The sequence below is a fragment of the Thalassophryne amazonica genome, chromosome 14 (genome assembly GCF_902500255.1).
Source record: "Thalassophryne amazonica chromosome 14, fThaAma1.1, whole genome shotgun sequence".
Lineage (NCBI taxonomy): Eukaryota > Metazoa > Chordata > Actinopteri > Batrachoidiformes > Batrachoididae > Thalassophryne > Thalassophryne amazonica.
In genome coordinates, this window is record NC_047116.1 from 34,359,265 (window position 1) to 34,376,831 (window position 17,567).

The 17,567-nt window shown below is 40.3% G+C and overlaps 1 protein-coding gene across 2 annotated transcripts in view; it reads right to left on the reverse strand.

The window, feature by feature from the left end:
- galnt13 (UDP-N-acetyl-alpha-D-galactosamine:polypeptide N-acetylgalactosaminyltransferase 13) overlaps nt 1-17,567 on the reverse strand; it is a 143,712-nt gene that overhangs the window by 92,869 nt on the left and 33,276 nt on the right. For both annotated transcript variants that reach the window (XM_034186351.1, XM_034186350.1), the window contains one exon: nt 5,906-6,074. In XM_034186351.1, coding sequence (XP_034042242.1) covers nt 5,906-6,074 — 169 coding nt within the window. The remainder of the gene's footprint in view (nt 1-5,905; nt 6,075-17,567) is intronic.

A 17,567-nucleotide genomic window follows, 5' to 3' on the forward strand; every position in this document is an offset into this window, starting at 1 on the left:
AGTCAGACTTTAGTAAGGTATTTCACTGAAATACAGTATAATCCAGAAGAACTTCAAAAAAGAAATGCTTTCCATAACAAGTTCTCATTCAGAGGCTTCAAACTCCTTCCACAGGTGCTTGTTTGTATTACTATACGCAAGAAGAAAGAGCCTCCTGACATTGTGATGGCAAAGTCCAGGGAGTTGGATTTCTGTGTAAAGTCTGAAGTCCTAGTCCTTAAGGCACTTTTACAACAGAGCTAAATAATTCATGTGAAATATTTAATATTGTTCCAAACACATGTAATATTAGTGGAGTCATTATAGACAGGGATGGGGTTTAACTCATTAAGATAAATTTTCCAATAGTTCCTCTGGGAATATAACTCATACATTACCAGTCTGAACTACACACATCACAAGTCCAACAGCAATCATAATCAATACGTTCATTTATGAAATGCTCCATGATCTCATCGTCTCTTCAGTACAGTACACAGGCCACCTAGGTCTGCAATTAATTTCTCGCTGTGTATTTCTGGCTAAGTTATCTCAATAATCACTTTGTTCCTCTGAAAGTCACAATTTTGGCTAATTGATTTCTGTCAAATTTTGTATTAACATGCCTTGAAAATCTATAGTATAGAATTAGTTTTATTGACATTTAAACATTTAATAAACATTTTTGTTGGCATGGAAATCCAAATTTCCTGCACATCACTTAACTTTATTTATAGAGCACTTTCGAATGGCCAAAACTGAAACAAAGTGCTGTACATGAAGGTCATAAAAACAACAAAGCAACCCTGAACAAATGCCAACTTGTGCATTGTCCATAGACATGTACAGGCCTTATATTGCTCTGACAAAGTGTCACGTTTAAAACCTTGAGAACTGAACCAGGCTGGATTCTGCCACCCACTAAAAACACTAACTGATTAATTGATACACAAAAATACTGTATTCACACGTCTGAGCGCCCTGGGCATTCTGTGCAAAATTCTGCTTGATGTGGAGGTGGGCATTTGCACAAACTCTGCCAAATTTGTTGGACCATCCATTTCAATAAAATGTCTGATTTCCTCGCAAAGAAGAAATCACCTGTCTATGTCTGTTTTTTTACCCTATCCTTTTGTCATTTATTAAATGTATTCCTTGTCAGCTGATGTCTGGCGCAGCAAAAAAAAAAAAAAAAAAATGGTAAAGTGACATGGACGGTCAGTTTTCAATCAAGCACATGGACAATATACATCACTGAAACATTTTGCACAGCGTTTATATTAAAGCAGAAAACTAATGGAAGCTTCAAAAGCTTCCAACTGTATAAATCCAGGCGACTCTGCAGTTAAATAATCTGTTTGTTGTCGTCTATGATTCCTGCTAGTTAAGATTTAAAAAAAAATCCAACATTTTCCAATCAGCCTCTTACTGAAAACAGTCAAACATCCAGCCTGTCACTGACTGTCAACATGTAGACTCAGTTTTCTGTTTTCACGTCCACAAGGTCCAGACGTATTCCTGTGCTCACACTGTCACAGACAAAGTATTTAAATATTTTGTCTGTTGGCAAATTCATCAGTCTCCCGTGGAGCTGGGGCACTAATGGACAGATGATATCACATTACCACAGAGAATCTGCAAAGAGTAGATGGATCTTCCCAGTTTATAGAAATTCTGCATTTCAGAAATTTAGTCTGAAAGCACAACGTCGTGTTTCTTCACTGTTCGTACGGCCGGCGCCTCCACACACACAGGCAGACGCACACACAGAGAGAGTGAGAGCTCTCAAGTACTGGTCTTTTCTCGGCTGGTGCTGGAGTATGGTCAATCAGAAAGACAGAATGATTCATCAGACAGCCGCAGGAAAAATATAAAACAATCAGAGTGCAAACTGGCAAACAAAGATGCAGTCAGTGTTGAAGCTCTCCACCTCATCTCTGCTCAATTTTTTGAAAATGCACAAGACTGTCAAACTTGGCAGACATCAGCTGACAAGACACCCATACTGCAGATGAAAAAATGACTTTTGTTGGAAAAAACAAACAAACTTATGATACGTCCTTCACCATGTGACTGTTGCTTGTACAAAGCTAGCCATTGCCAAAGAACACTTCCCACTTCTTGGACAGGAGTCTTTTACGATAAGAGCACAGGTCAAACGGATGACGTCATCACAAGTCAGACACAGAAGAAATGAGAAAAACATTGTGAAAACTCATTCTTTGCTTTTTTACAATGTGCTGGGTGTCATGGGATTGATTTATTTTAGGTGGGTGTTTAATAAACTTTAATTTAACAAATAATTTAATTTTGGGTGGGCATTTAACCAACTTCCTACAATAAAGGGGATGGGCTGATGCTTGGCCCTGAGCCCTCAGACATGCGAATACGACAAACTGAGGGTAGTATTGGTAACTGATGCATCCTTTGATTCAGGAAATACTGTATTTCAAACATTTACTGCATACATCTTCTCAAATGTGTCATCACTGAAAAAATATTTTACTTATTTCAAGCCCAATAACTACAGTACAGGATATATCCTTATACCATGACTTATCCAACAGGCCTTAACTTATAACTCTGTAAATTTAGTCACACTTGTCTTTGTGTCAGCACAGCACACTGCATGAAATATTAAGAATACTCTGCTGGAGCCCAGCGATGCTCTCAGTACAAAGGCACTGTCACAGGTTATTTACTGACAAACATTTCCAAAGAAAAGTAAAAAAATAATAAATAAATAAAATAAAAAACGAAAGGTGACAGCGATGTCAGCATGTCCTTGGTTTGACAGTGGATCTGTAAAAACCAAACAGTAAGAATGTGGTGAACTCTGGATGTCACTGCAGTGGATGATGTTGAATAAAGGATGAGCCTCCATCAGACAACAGGAGGTGAACGGTCACGGCAGACGAATGCATGGCAGTATGTTGGGTCCTGAGGCTGACAGATGGAGAAAGAAGCCATCGGAGCAAACGGCATTATCAGCAAGTGTCTGATAATCAAGTTGACAGCACTGACTGACAGCTAGATCGGTGGTTTCCAAGAACATGCGTTATTAACCTTCACAGGCAAAGACATTCAACTGTGTGTGGCTCTGGACAATTTTTCAAAACCGACCAAGTACAAATTTTGCAGGTCTAAGCTTCTCGAACATTTGCACTGAGGGAAGAATTGTGTACAGTAAGTACAGATATTCTGATGTGATTCTGATACACAACTACTGATACACATATAGATGCCAATACAAGAGCTCTTGCTGAGCTTGTCATAACTTCTCATGCCTTGTGATCACAGAGATGCGAGCCTGCTCTATGTTCTCAGGGTTAAGAAGACAGCCGTTTTCAACCTTTTGCCTCCTATGTTCCAACAGTGTGTAGCAGTTTGCCTCTTTATAATACAAAGTCCACTCAGTTGAGTCTTAAATTTCATTTTTCTTCTGTTTACAATTAGTTGTACTGATTTGTTTTAGCTTAATTAACTCAATTTGTTGTTTTTGTGTTTATTTATATCTAGCATTTAATACAAACTGTGTGATTAAAATATGGTAAAGGTCTTGCATAAACAAAGGCAGACTGAAGAAAGCTGCTGCATGCAGTGCACAAGTCACTGTCCTCAGAAGATTTACAGCCATTAAAATAAAAAACTGTCTATTAAAAAAACAATGACTTAGTGTTTATTTCCCCACATTGCCTTAGAATACAGGAACAGGGCTTTAGATTTTTAAAAATTTCAGGGGGGAATAAAGTCATCCCTCCTACCCCCTGCCTTCACCTGAAGCTCGATCCTCCCTGGAGTTTTACAAGCTGAAAGTAGCAGCGCTCTGCCAAATGGAGGCACCCACTGCGCTTTAATGGATCTTAATCATCACAATGAGGTGTGCATGTGCATTTTTCTCTGTGCATGTGTTTTTCTGTGTGCATTTTTTTTTGTTGTTGTTGTGGGTGAAGTGTGATGTGCAGCGCACACAGAAGTCAATAACTGAACGCTGGTGTTGGGTTTCAGCCCTCCATCAACCCAAAAACATTTTTCACAAAACTTATTTCTGCCTAAAAGTGAAAATGACTCCATTATAATGACAGGCACTAATGATCAGTAAAATGTCTTTTGTGCTCCCAAAAGTGACAAATTGTGGTTCACCTTTTAAGTATGGAGTCAGAGATGTTTGATCTTTCTTCGCTAAATGTTCACTCATTAAACACACCAGGTGTTTACAATGATTAATTTTTTTTCGATCATGCAGCGGCACCTGATTTAAGCCTCTTTTTATAAAGCAGCAGCACGCAGTATGTAACCCTACGGTCATTAGTTGCAAGCGTCAGGGACAACGGAGCAACTTGCCAGTCATTTTCACTCAGAGGGGGCGTTTTGCAGCAACAAGAGACAAATGTCTCTCCACCGCCAGCCAGGTGGGCCAAAATAGACAACTGTCAATCAGAGTAAAACAGGCAGCATGACCTCAGCTGGCTGCTCACTCAAACAAAATAAACCAAGATGGTGGAAAACACTCAGAAACAGCTTATTTCTGTATAAATCTAATATTTCTCATTTTTTGTAAAAGTTAGCGAGAAATAAACACTTCAGAATCTAAAAATGAAGTTTTTATGACTAGATAACCTTTCTGAAGTGATTTACAAGACATCCTACAGAGATGTTAGCGTGCACGCCCCAGGGAACACCCAACAAGTGACAAAGCCAACTTCTTGTCAGCGTAATTTGTGGCTAATGTGACTGTAACTTCATGCCTTCGAAAATGTAACTGAGTGCAACACAAACGTACCTTTTCAGTCATCACAAAGCCAAAATCACAGTTTTTGCCAGTTGTACGACCACAGTTTTAAAGGTTATATTTATATTCTCCATCCTGGTGCTTCAGTAGTAGGCTCACTACATTATGTGTTCATTTGACGACACGGCAAGGGCTTGAATAGGGACTGTCCCTCTGATATCTGATAAGTGAACAATGTCAACAGCAGACCAGATACAGATACTAGATCGGACCCATCCGTAACAACAAGCAATCAGCTAAACATACACTTTTACTTAACAACATACACATTCGGCACTAGCTTAACAAAATAGTGAGAAGTTGTCTTTAAATTCCAGCATGCTGGCACAACTAAAGGTGATACAGAGAAGGTTTACCCGTAGATGTGTTGTAAGACTTCAGGCAACACTTCATGAAAGCGCTGCTGAGGAATATTTAGTCATTAATCACTTGGGAAAATGTCTGCAATAGAAGAGAATGCCTGTGCATATCAGCAGCCTGAGATGAGCGTGCTCATGTTCCACATAAATTGATCCTTGGATTTTCATTAAGTGCACAAGTGGAGCTTGTATGACAATAAACAAAACCATGCTGCATTCAAATGTCAGTCCTAATGTACACACTTGATGACTCCATTGACACATGTAATCATGTTTAATATTATAAATAGCAATAACATCTAATGGACTGATAAATCATTTCCTTTAATCATCATAATTATATCACATTAACAGTTCAAGATATTTCAACTGCAGGCACGGTGCCTTTTGTCATCGTCTGACACCCTGTTGAGGTTCTTTTGCAAATGCAAAAGGAATCCTTGCTGTCTTGCTGAGCCATCTAACATTTTTCCTGGGAAACCACTTCAAGGTCTATGTATACATAAAGTAAAAAAGAGTGAAAGACCCATAAGAGTGAAAAACCCAAATCTTAAAAATAGTAAAGAAGCAGAACACTGCCAGCATCAGCCGAAATGTCAGCTTTTTGATAAGGACACCATGATGCATTGTGATGTAGTGATGTGGTGATGTGTATCAAAGCGTACAGGCTGAAGAGGATCTATGTCAATTTGAGTGTTTTTGTGTGTTTGTACTTGTACACAGTGCTGCCATATTGTTCACAGCATACATCCAGAAAATGCCAAAGTTGCCATACCCATCCAACCTCACATCTGGCAGACTCCTGTTGAGTGCAATCATGTCACTGGCCATCAAATTGAACTGGTTAATCTTAAAGAGCTCCTTCATTTTCATCTGGTCCTCCTTTGGGATGTTCACAGCTTTGCCCATCTCACCTGGACCCTCATGGCTCCGAGATATCACTGCTGTAATGCAAAATAAGAAAAGAGAACACAGAACAACAGAAAAAGAGATGAACTCCCATCATTAATGGTAATTTTCTGCAAAGAGCTTTAGTATAACTTTTCAATGATTTCTGGATTTGGAATTTTGTGGCTGATGTTTGGAGGTGGGGGGGGGGGTTGTTTTTTGCCATTTTGTTTTTGTTCTACAACTCCAAATCAGGAAAAAGTTAGGACGGTATGAAAAATTTAGGGGAAAAAAGGGAGTGATTTTTAAATTTACATTGACTTCTATTTCATTGCAGACAGTATGAACCCAAAATATTTCATGTTTTGGGTGTTCAACTTAATTTTATTTGTCAATATGCATCCATTCCTTTATTCCAAACCTACAACACATTCCAAAAAACTGGAACGGATGAACAAATGAGGAATTTCACTGCGTAAAGGGAAAAGGCGCAATCCCTCAAACAGCACTGCATCAAGAAGAGTCATTCATCAACAGATGATATAACATTATGTTTACAGAGCATCTGAAAAGTACAACCCCAATTCCAATGAAGTTGGGACATTGTGTAAAATGTAAATAAAAACAGAATACGATTTGCAAATCCTCTTCAACCTATATTCAACTGAATATACCACAAAGACAAGATATTTAGTGTTCAAACTGATAAACTTTATTGTTTTTGTGTAAATATTTGCTCATTTTGAAATGGATGCCTGCAACACATTTCAAAAAAGCTGGGACAGTGGTATGTTTACCACCGTGTTACATCACCTTTCTTCTAACAACACTCAATAAGCATTTGGGAACTGTGGACACTAACTGTTGACGCTTTGTAGGTTGAATTCTTTCCCATTCTTGCTTGACGTACGACTTTAGTTGTTCAACAGTCCAGGGTCTCCATTGTCACATTTTGCGCTTCATAATGCGCCACACATGTTCAATGGGCGACAGGTCTGGACTGCAGGCAGGTCAGTCTAGTACCCGCACTCTTTTACAAAGCCACGCTGTTGTAACACGTGCAGAATGTGGCTTGCCATTGTCTTGCTGAAATAAGCAGAGATGTCCCTGAAAAAGACTTTGCTTGGATGGCAGCATGTGTTCCTTCAAAACCTGGATGTACCTTTCAGCATTGATGGTGCCATCATAGATGTGCAAGGTGCCCATGCCATGGGCACTAACACACCCCCATACCATCACAGATGCTGGCTTTTGAACTTTGCGCTGGCAACAATCTGGATGGTCTTTTTCCTCTTTTGTCCGGAGGACACGACATCCATGATTTCCAAAAAACAATTTGAAATGTGGACTCATCAGACCACAGCACACTTTTTAACTTTGTGTTTGTTTATTGTTTATTTGGATCTCCATTACCTGCAGCCTTGCTGCAGCTACTCTTCCTGGGGTCCATACAGATTTACAAACACAATAAATCAGAAATACATTCAAAAACTATATAAGTTTTTTAAAGAGACATTCATTTGCAGTGAGGTTAATGTGATCCGGTAATAAATTCCATTCATTCATACCGCTAAATATGACAGTGTTTTTGACGGCATGGGTTCTAGCTACAGGTAGCGTGAAGTTTCCCACCTCGGCATGTCTGGTTCTGTAAGTATGATTTTCTGAACTAAAAGAAAAATTCCTAAACAAAGTATAAGGTAACTTAGTGACAATAATCTTTCTGGCAAAAATGATCAGTGAATACGAGGTCTATTAGAAAAGTATCCGACCTTATTATTTTTTTAAAAAACCATATGGATTTGAATCACGTGTGATATACATCAGCCAAGCTTGAACCCTCGTGGGCATGCAAGAGTTTTTTCACGCCTGTCGGTGACGTAATTCGCCTGTGAGCACGCCTTGTGGGAGGAGTGGTCCAGCCCCCTCATCGGAATTCCTTTGTCTGAGAAGTTGCTGAGAGACTGGCGCTGTGCTTCATCAAACTTTTTTCCAAAACTGTGAGGCACATCCGAGTGGACACCATTCGACAAATTAAGCTGGTTTTCTGTGAAAATTTTAACGGCTGATGAGAGATTTTGGATTGTTTCTATCGCTGTAAGGACTTCCCACGGAGCGGGAACTTTCAGAAGAGGTCGGGATCAGCAGTTTATCCGGACATTCCACTGTTAAAGATTTTTAGGTTGGGATCAGCAGTTTATCCGGACATTCCACTGTTAAAGATTTTTTTTAATGAAAGACGTGCGGACGGATTGGTGTGTTGGCTCGCAGCTGGCGCAGCGCGCCCGCCACAGGAGGAACACCTCTGTTGGAAGCCTTAAGGACACGTTGGAACATGCCCTGCTGTTAAACAATTTCTCAGATACTCACTCAACTGAAAGCCACCAAAAGCCGCCTGGATTTTACAAATGGTTATCAACACGGAGGTGTTTTCCCTGTGGCGGGCACGCTGCGCCGGCTGCTAGCCGACGCACCAATCCGTCCGCACGTCTATCATTAATAAAATCTCCTTTAACAGTGGAATGTCCGGATAAACTGCTGATCCCGACCTCTTCTGAAAGTTCTCTGTTCTCTCACGACGTCCTGGGTCAACAGAGGCTTAAATTTGGAGGTTTTCAGCTTGAAACAGGATGACGACGTCGCCTCGGAGCGCTGCGCGACGTCCCACTCCGTGGGAAGTCCTTACAGCGATAGAAACAATCCAAAATCTCTCATCAGCCGTTAAAATTTTCACAGAAAACCAGCTTAATTTGTCGAATGGTGTCCACTCGGATGTGCCTCACAGTTTTGGAAAAAATTTTGATGAAGCACAGTGCCAGTTTCTCAGCAACTTCTCAGACAATGAAAATCTGACGAGGGGGCTGGACCATTCCTTCCACAAGGCGTGCTCACAGGCGAATGACGTCACCGACAGCCGTGGAAAAACTCACGCATGCGCGTGAAGGTTCAAGCTTGGTTGACGTAAAAATATATGAATCAAATCCATATAGTTTTTTAAAAAAATAAAAAGGTAGGATACTTTTCTAATAGACCTCGTATACGAGGTCTGTTAGAAAAGTATCGGACCTTTTTATTTTCTGCAATAACCTTATGGATTTGAATCATGTGTGATTGCATCAGCCAAGCTTGAGCCTTCATGTGCATGCGTGAGTTTTTTCCACGCCTGTCAGTTGTGTCATTCACCTGTGAGCACGCTTTGAGTGAGCGCTGGTCCTCCCCCCTCGTCGGATTTTCATTGTGAGGAAAATGTCTGAATGGCTGGAGCAGCGTTGCATCAAATTTTTCCAGAAACTGTGAGAGACAGCCAGGTGGACACCATTCGGAAAATTTGGATGGCTTTCAGGGACGAGTTTATGGGCATCACACAGATTAAGGAGTGGTACAGCTGGTTTAAAAACTGCGCACAATGGCGGAGGGCGCGCCACACTCCGAGCGGCGATCGACAGGCTGAAACGACCAGATCATTTCCAAACTGAATGCTGTGTTGACCCGGGATGTCGTCTGACTACCAGAGAAATGGCAAAAAAGGTGGACATAGCACTTTCCCGGGACATTCCATTGTTAAAGGAGATTTTGTCATGAAAACAGGAGCAGAGGAATTCACCACGGAGCCGCTAATGGCGCGGAACGAAAGCACCTCCGTGTTGGTCTCACAGGACATGTTGTGACATGCTCAGCTCTTCGAAAATTTCTTGGATACTCACTCGACTGAAAAGCCACCCAAAGCCGTCTGAATATTCCGAATGGTGAAAGAGCTGGGCATGTCCCGTGAGACTTCCAACACAGAGGTGCTTTTTGTTCTGCGCCATTAGCGGCTCCGTCCTGACGCGCAAATTCCGCCACACGTCTTTCATTACAAAATCTCCTATAACAGTGTAATATGCCGAAAAAGTGCTATGTCCACCTCTCTTGCCATTTCTCTGGTAGTCAGACGACGTCCCGGATCAACACAGCCTTCACTTTGGAAATGATCTGGTCGTTTCAGCCTGTCGATGGCTGCTCGAAGCGCGGAGCGTCCTCAGCCGCTGTGGGCCGTCTTTAATCCAGTTGTAATGCTCCTTAATCTGTGTGATGCCCATAAGATCTTCACCGAAAGCCATCTGAAGTTTCCAAATGGTTTCCACCTGGCTGTCTCTCACAGTTTCTGAAAAAATTTTGATGCAGCAAAGCGGCAGTTGCTCAGCCATTTTCCTGACAATGAAAATCCGCCGAGGGGGCTGGACCACTCCTCCCACAAAGCGTGCTCACAGGCAAATGACGCAACCGACAGGCGAGAAAAAACTCACGCATGCGCACGAAGGTTCAAGCTTGGCAGATGCAATCAAACGTGATTCAAATCCATAATGTTATTGCAAAAAATAAAAAGGTCCGATACTTTTCTAACAGACCTCGTAAAAGTCTGTCTTTGACTAACAGCCAGTTTAATTTTTTATGCATTGTGATGATATTTGTCCTATTACTGGGCAATAGTCCAAATATACTAATAACAATGCGTTAATACCATAATTCTTTGTAGTACAGCTTAGAAACCTTGCATGTCCTCTCATAATTGATATACCCCTGCCCATTTTTACAAAAATATTATTTATATGTTTTTTCCATGAATTTTGAATCTACCACTACACCCAGCAGCTTGGTCTCATGTAAATGGTAAATGGACTGCATTTATATAGCGCTTTTCCATCTGCATCAGACGCTCAAAGCGCTTTACAATTATGCCTCACATTCACCCCGATGTCAGGGTGCTGCCATACAAGGCGCTCACTACACACCGGGAGCAATAGGAGATTAAAGGCCTTGCCCAAGGGCCCTTAGTGATTTTCCAGTCAGGTGGGGATTTGAACTCATGATCTTCTGGACTCAAACCCAACACCTTAACCACTAGACCATCACCTCCCCCTACATACTTAATTTATTGTCATATTATTAATATTAATGTTTTATATGGGGTTTTTCATAACAACACAACTGGATCCAATAACCATACAGTTAGTCTGTTCTGTATTTAACACTAACTTATCAGATGTTACCCACTCAACTACATTGTGCAGTTTCATACTTAAAACAGTTTCAAGATCATTGCATGAGCGTGCTGATGTATAAAAGGTTGAATCATCTGCATACATCACTATACTATCTTTATGTAAAATATATGGTAAATCATTCGTGAAAATTGTAAATAATAATGGACTGAGTGGCACTCCCTTGTGGCACTCCGCATGACACCATCCTGGTGTTAGAAAAAATGCCATTAAAAAACACTGTGTTCTGTCAGACATACACCTACTGACTTCATTTGCACCCTGAAGAAACACACCAAGATTTGTGGGAGTGTGGCAAGCACCAACTCCTTTCCATTTAAACCAACAGTAAAACTTTTTGTTGATTTCTTTTGTTTTTTGTGAGGTTTCACCTATTATTGTAGTTGTTCATAATTGTTTTCACACATTTAAAATTGTTTACTCTTTTTTGATTGTATTCTTACTCAAAATGGCACACTGTGATTTAGACTGAGTATTACAGTGAACAGTTTAAGAGGAAATTCTGCTTTCAGAGTCTGAACACGGTGTGAAAAAAATAAACAGTCAGTCTTTTAATCAGGGAAATGATTCCAGTCCCACCTTCCTCAAATCGGCGAGTGTCAGAGCGCTGAACTTTAATTTGTACCCCTGTTACTTTCAATCAGTGTAGATATATGCACATCACCAGGTGCAAGGCTACTGCAGTGAACATAAAACAAAAAAAATTAAAGAAGCCTACACACTTACTCAACACTGCATTTAATCTATTATTAGACTCAATTGGCTTCGCTCAAAATGTAAATGAGTCCACCCACCACTTTAACCATACTTTAGATCTTGTTCTGACTTATGGTATGGAAATTGAAGACTTAACAGTATTCCCTGAAAACCCCCTTCTGTCTGATCATTTCTTAATAACATTTACATTTACTTTAATGGACTACCCAGCAGTGGGGAATAAGTTTCATTACAGTAGAAGTCTTTCGGAAAGCGCTGTAACTAGGTTTAAGGATATGATTCCTTCTTTGTTATGTTCTCCAATGCCATATACCAACACAGTGCAGAGTAGCTACCTAAACTCTGTGAGTGAGATAGATTATCTTGTCAATAGTTTTACATCCTCACTGAGCACAACTTTGGATGCTGTAGCTCCTCTGAAAAAGAGAGCCTTAAATCAGAAGTGCCTGACTCCGTGGTATAACTCACAAACTCGCAGCTTAAAGCAGATAACCCGTAAGTTGGAGAGGAAATGGCGTCTCACTAATTTAGAAGATCTTCACTTAGCCTGGAAAAAGAGTCTGTTGCTCTATACAAAAAGCCCTCCATAAAGCTAGGACATCTTACTACTCATCACTAATTGAAGAAAATAAGAACAACCCCAGGTTTCTTTTCAGCACTGTAGCCAGGCTGACAAAGAGTCAGAGCTCTATTGAGCTGAGTATTCCTTTAACTTTAACTAGTAATGACTTCATGACTTTCTTTGCTAATAAAATTTTAACTATTAGAGAAAAAGTTACTCATAACCATCCCAAAGGCACGTCATTATCTTTGGCTGCTTTCAGTAATGCTGGTATTTGGTTAGACTCTTTCTCTCCGATTGTTCTGTCTGAGTTATTTTCATTAGTTACTTCCTCCAAATCATCAACATGTTTATTAGACCCCATTCCTACCAGGCTGCTCAAGGAAGCCCTACCATTAATTAATGCTTCGATCTTAAATATGATCAATCTATCTTTATTAGTTGGCTATGTACCACAGGCTTTTAAGGTGGCAGTAATTAAACCATTACTTAAAAAGCCATCACTTGACCCTGCTATCTTAGCTAATTATAGGCCAATCTCCAACCTTCCTTTTCTCTCAAAAATTCTTGAAAGGGTAGTTGTAAAACAGCTAACTGATCATCTGCAGAGGAATGGTCTATTTGAAGAGTTTCAGTCAGGTTTTAGAATTCATCATAGTATAGAAACAGCATTAGTGAAGGTTATAAATGATCTTCTTATGGCCTCAGACAGTGGACTCATCTTTGTGCTTGTCCTGCTAGACCTCAGTGCTGCTTTTGATACTGTTGACCATAAAATTTTATTACAGAGATCAGAGCATGCCATAGGTATTAAAGGCACTGCGGTGGTTTGAATCATATTTATCTAACAGATTACAATTTGTTCATGTAAATGGGGAGTCTTCTTTACAGATTAAGGTTAATTATGGAGTTCCACAAGGTTCTGTGCTAGGACTAATTTTATTCACTTTATACATGCTTCCCTTAGGCAGTATTATTAGAAAGCATTGATTAAATTTTCATTGTTACGCAGATGATACCCAGCTTTATCTATCCATGAAGCCAGAGGACACACACCAATTAGTTAAACTGCAGGAATGTCTTACAGACATAAAGACATGGATGACCTCTAATTTCCTGCTTTTAAATTCAGATAAAACTGAAGTTATTGTACTTGGCCCCACAAATCTTAGAAACATGGTGTCTAACCAGATCCTTACTCTGGATGGCATTACCCTGACCTCTAGTAATACTGTGAGAAATCTTGGAGTCATTTTTGATCAGGATATGTCCTTCAATGTGCATATTAAGCAAAAATGTAGGACTGCTTTTTTGCATTTGCGCAATATCTCTAAAATTAGAAAGGTCTTGTCTCAGAGTGATGCTGAAAAACTAATTCATGCATTTATTTCCTCTAGGCTGGACTATTGTAATTCATTATTATCAGGTTGTCCTAAAAGTTCCCTGAAAAGCCTTCAGTTAATTCAAAATGCTGCAGCTACAGTACTGACGGGGACTAGAAGGAGAGAGCATATTTCACCCATATTGGCCTCTCTTCATTGGCTTCCTGTTAATTCTAGAATAGAATTTATAATTCTTCTTCTTACTTATAAGGTTTTGAATAATCAGGTCCCATCTTATCTTAGGGACCTCATAGTACCATATCACCCCAATAGAGCGCTTCGCTCTCAAGACTGCAGACTTACTTGTAGTTCCTAGGGTTTTTAAGAGTAGAATGGGAGGCAGAGCCTTCAGCTTTCAGGCTCCTCTCCTGTGAAACCAGCTCCCAATTCGGATCAGGGAGACAGACACCCTCTCTACTTTTAAGATTGGGCTTAAAACTTTCCTTTTTGCTAAAGCTTATAGTTAGGGCTGGATCAGGTGACCCTGAACCATCCCTTAGTTATGCTGCTATAGACTTAGACTGCTGGGGGGTTCCCATGATGCACTGAGTGTTTCTTTCTCTTTTTGCTCTGTATGCACCACTCTGCATTTAATCATTAGTGATTGATCTCTGCTCTTTTCCACAGCATGTCTTTTTCCTGATTCTCTCCCTCAGCCCCAACCAGTCCCAGCAGAATACTGCCCCTCCCAGAGCCTGGTTCTGCTGGAGGTTTCTTCCTGTTAAAAGGGAGTTTTTCCTTCCCACTGTCGCCAAGTGCTTGCTCACAGGGGGTCGTTTTGACCGTTGGGGTTTTTCTGTAATTATTGTATGGCTTTTGCCTTACAATATAAAGCGCCTTGGGGCAACTGATGGTTGTGATTTGGCGCTATATAAATAAAATTGATTTGATCTGATTTGATTTATTCCTTTGTTACTTCCTTTAATGTGACAATGTTTTAATCCCACTGGATCTTCCACTGGACCAGAGGAAGATTCAGCGGGATTGGAACATTGACCCCTGTTACTTTGTAAATCCAGGCTGCAGGTCCGAGCATGGTGTGAAAAAATAAACGGTCTGGCTTTTAATCACAGAAATGACTCAAGTCCCACATTACTCAAATCGGCAAGTGTCAGAGCTGAACTTTAATTTGTACCTCTGTTACTGTGCACGTCCAGACTGCTCTGGGTTTTTAATGGAAATAAACTGCGATTAGATGGGACAGTTTATCCAGTTTATGTCAGCGAAAATCCGTTGCACAAAATCCGCTATATACAGTGTTTATTACATGGAAAACAATATAAAAACTTTGGGACTTTTTTGTCCAGTGACTGTGAATATCTGGTTTATACGATGATGGTTTAGGTGAGTTTTACTGTACATGGGACTGAACAATAAATTTACCTCTCAAAGCTTTGATGATGAAGTCGGCTTCCATCCCACACGGCTGACTTTATTTTCCCAAATTTTTATTCTGTTTGATCTGAAGGGAATCTGTACATCCTGAAGCCCTTGTTGTGTCTATTTGTGCATCCAAATGCACAGCAACCTGGCATTTTAAAGGAATAAATAAATAAAATAGCTGGATTTCCATGCAGACAGATTAACAGTGAATGCTATTTTGAACCCAAGATGGCACCATGAGTCATGTGACCAGTTTTTTTCGACTCATCATGTCACCACTCTCTCAATTAAGGCACACTGGGTGGGAGAAAAGACAACAGCAACTTCTTCTCCACATTGGCTACAGACCTCTATACAGCACAGTGACCTTACGCTCCAAAATCCAAATTGTCAATGACATTGGAGTTAAATAACCTCTCAGATGTTCAAAAATCTAACAGCACTCTCAAAAATATCAGACCAATCGTCCACTGTTGGTACCAAATCTAGCACAAATGTAAACTGAAATATTCTAAGCAAAACTGGATATTGAGACCTCTGGAATTTCAACCAGTAGAAGCGCTATGCCAGCTAACGGCGACCCCAAGTGAAAAACGGGCAAGCCGAGAGGACTTATTTTAGCTGTGGCAACTCATTTTCAATCAGTACTGCATCACTGAAGACTGACTGTTCCCGACAGTCATTTGGTCCATAACAATCAACACAGTGTCCATTCTGGCAGCCATTTTGGAAAATGGCTCCAAATTTCAACCAGCATTATAGGTGGTTTAAAGAGGGTCTACCAATAAAGTACTGTTCATGGTATCAAGAAAAAGAAATTGTATACATTGAGAATCGACAGCGTGAGATGGAAATGAATGATTGCTGTGGCAACCCCTAATGGGAGAAGTCGAAAAAATAATGATGAATGTCAGAGTGTTTTATGGCAGCTATTTTGTAGAAAACATCATCATGTTTGCCATTTTCTAATTTGAGGGATAGTTATGTTTGCAATTGGCAGCAATTGTAGTACCTATTACCCACCTATGTATTTCTACTGTCTGGTTTTGATGAAAGTATTGATGAAAAACTTGGGAAAATCTGTTACCTTGTCTGAAGACAGCAAAGCTCAATTCTACCCCAAAAACTGAAGATATTTTTCAAAATGGCCACCATATTGCGTATTTTAGACAAAATGGCAATCACTCTCAATCACTCATCTTCAACCGCTTACAGCAATTAAGGGTTGCCTGGCGAGGCGGGGGGGGGCTATCCCAGCAATCATAGGGTGTGAGGTGTGGTACACCCTGGACAAGACGCCAGTCTATCACAGGGCCACATATAGACAAACAAACACATTCACACCCACATGCATTGCTACGGACAAGTTTCAAATCCACCTAACCTGCATATCTTTGGACGTGGGAGAAAGCTGTGAAACCCACGCAGACACAGGGAGAACATGCAAACTAGACACAGAAAGGCCACAGGTGGAAATCAATCCCATGACGTTCTTGCTGTGAGGCAATAGCGCAACCCACTAACCCACCGCGTTGCCCAAAATGGCAATCAAAGAATCAGTGATCAGTTCTAGCACAAGATTTGATGCAACTGGTCCTTCTTCTAGCAAAAACATCTTGAAAATTAATTATCCCCTGTACGCAACTGCAATATTGCATGGTGGCCATTTTGGATAATGGCTGTCATGGCTCTTCTGAGAAAAATTCAGATGTCTCAACATCCATATTTGCTGAGAATATACCAGTCTACATGTGTGACAAATCTGGTGCTTTTAGACAAAACTGAATACTAGTTTCTTCATGCCACCACAGAACAATGACTGGCATCACCCCACATCCCTACAGAAATCTCATACAGACGTCACAGTGATTTCCATGAAATGGGGACACACTGCATGGCCTCAGAATGAGAGGATCCCAACAACCCCTCATGGAGATAGACAGCTGCCTGCTGAATTGTTAACTATTTTCCTTTTTTTTTCTGTTGAACTGCTGCCAATCTCAGCTTGGACACCAGCTTAATTCTGAAAGACATGGCTATAAACCCAAATGGAATGAAAGAAATGCTGTCTGCAACACATGTTTAGGCAGTTTCCCCAATCAAGCGCAAAGCTGAAGACAATTATTGCTTTTCAAGTAGATCAATATAAAAAGGTATTCACACAAAAAAGACAAAATCAGCACAAGTTAGGATTGCCTTTACTTGACAACTAAAATCATTTATTACACAGCATTTATATCAACAATATCAAAACAAGCCTCTCTTCTGCAATCGATTTGTAATGAGTCTGTGTATAGTGGTGCCGTTGTACAGCTATGGGACTAAGTTAAGCGGCTAACTGTACAATCCATCATTTTTAAAACGTTTCTTCACAGTTAAATGCACATGTTTACCTCCAAGTGTTTTTAGCTTGCCTAGTGCCACTGCATTGTATATAATGTAACATACAGTAAGTATGCAAAA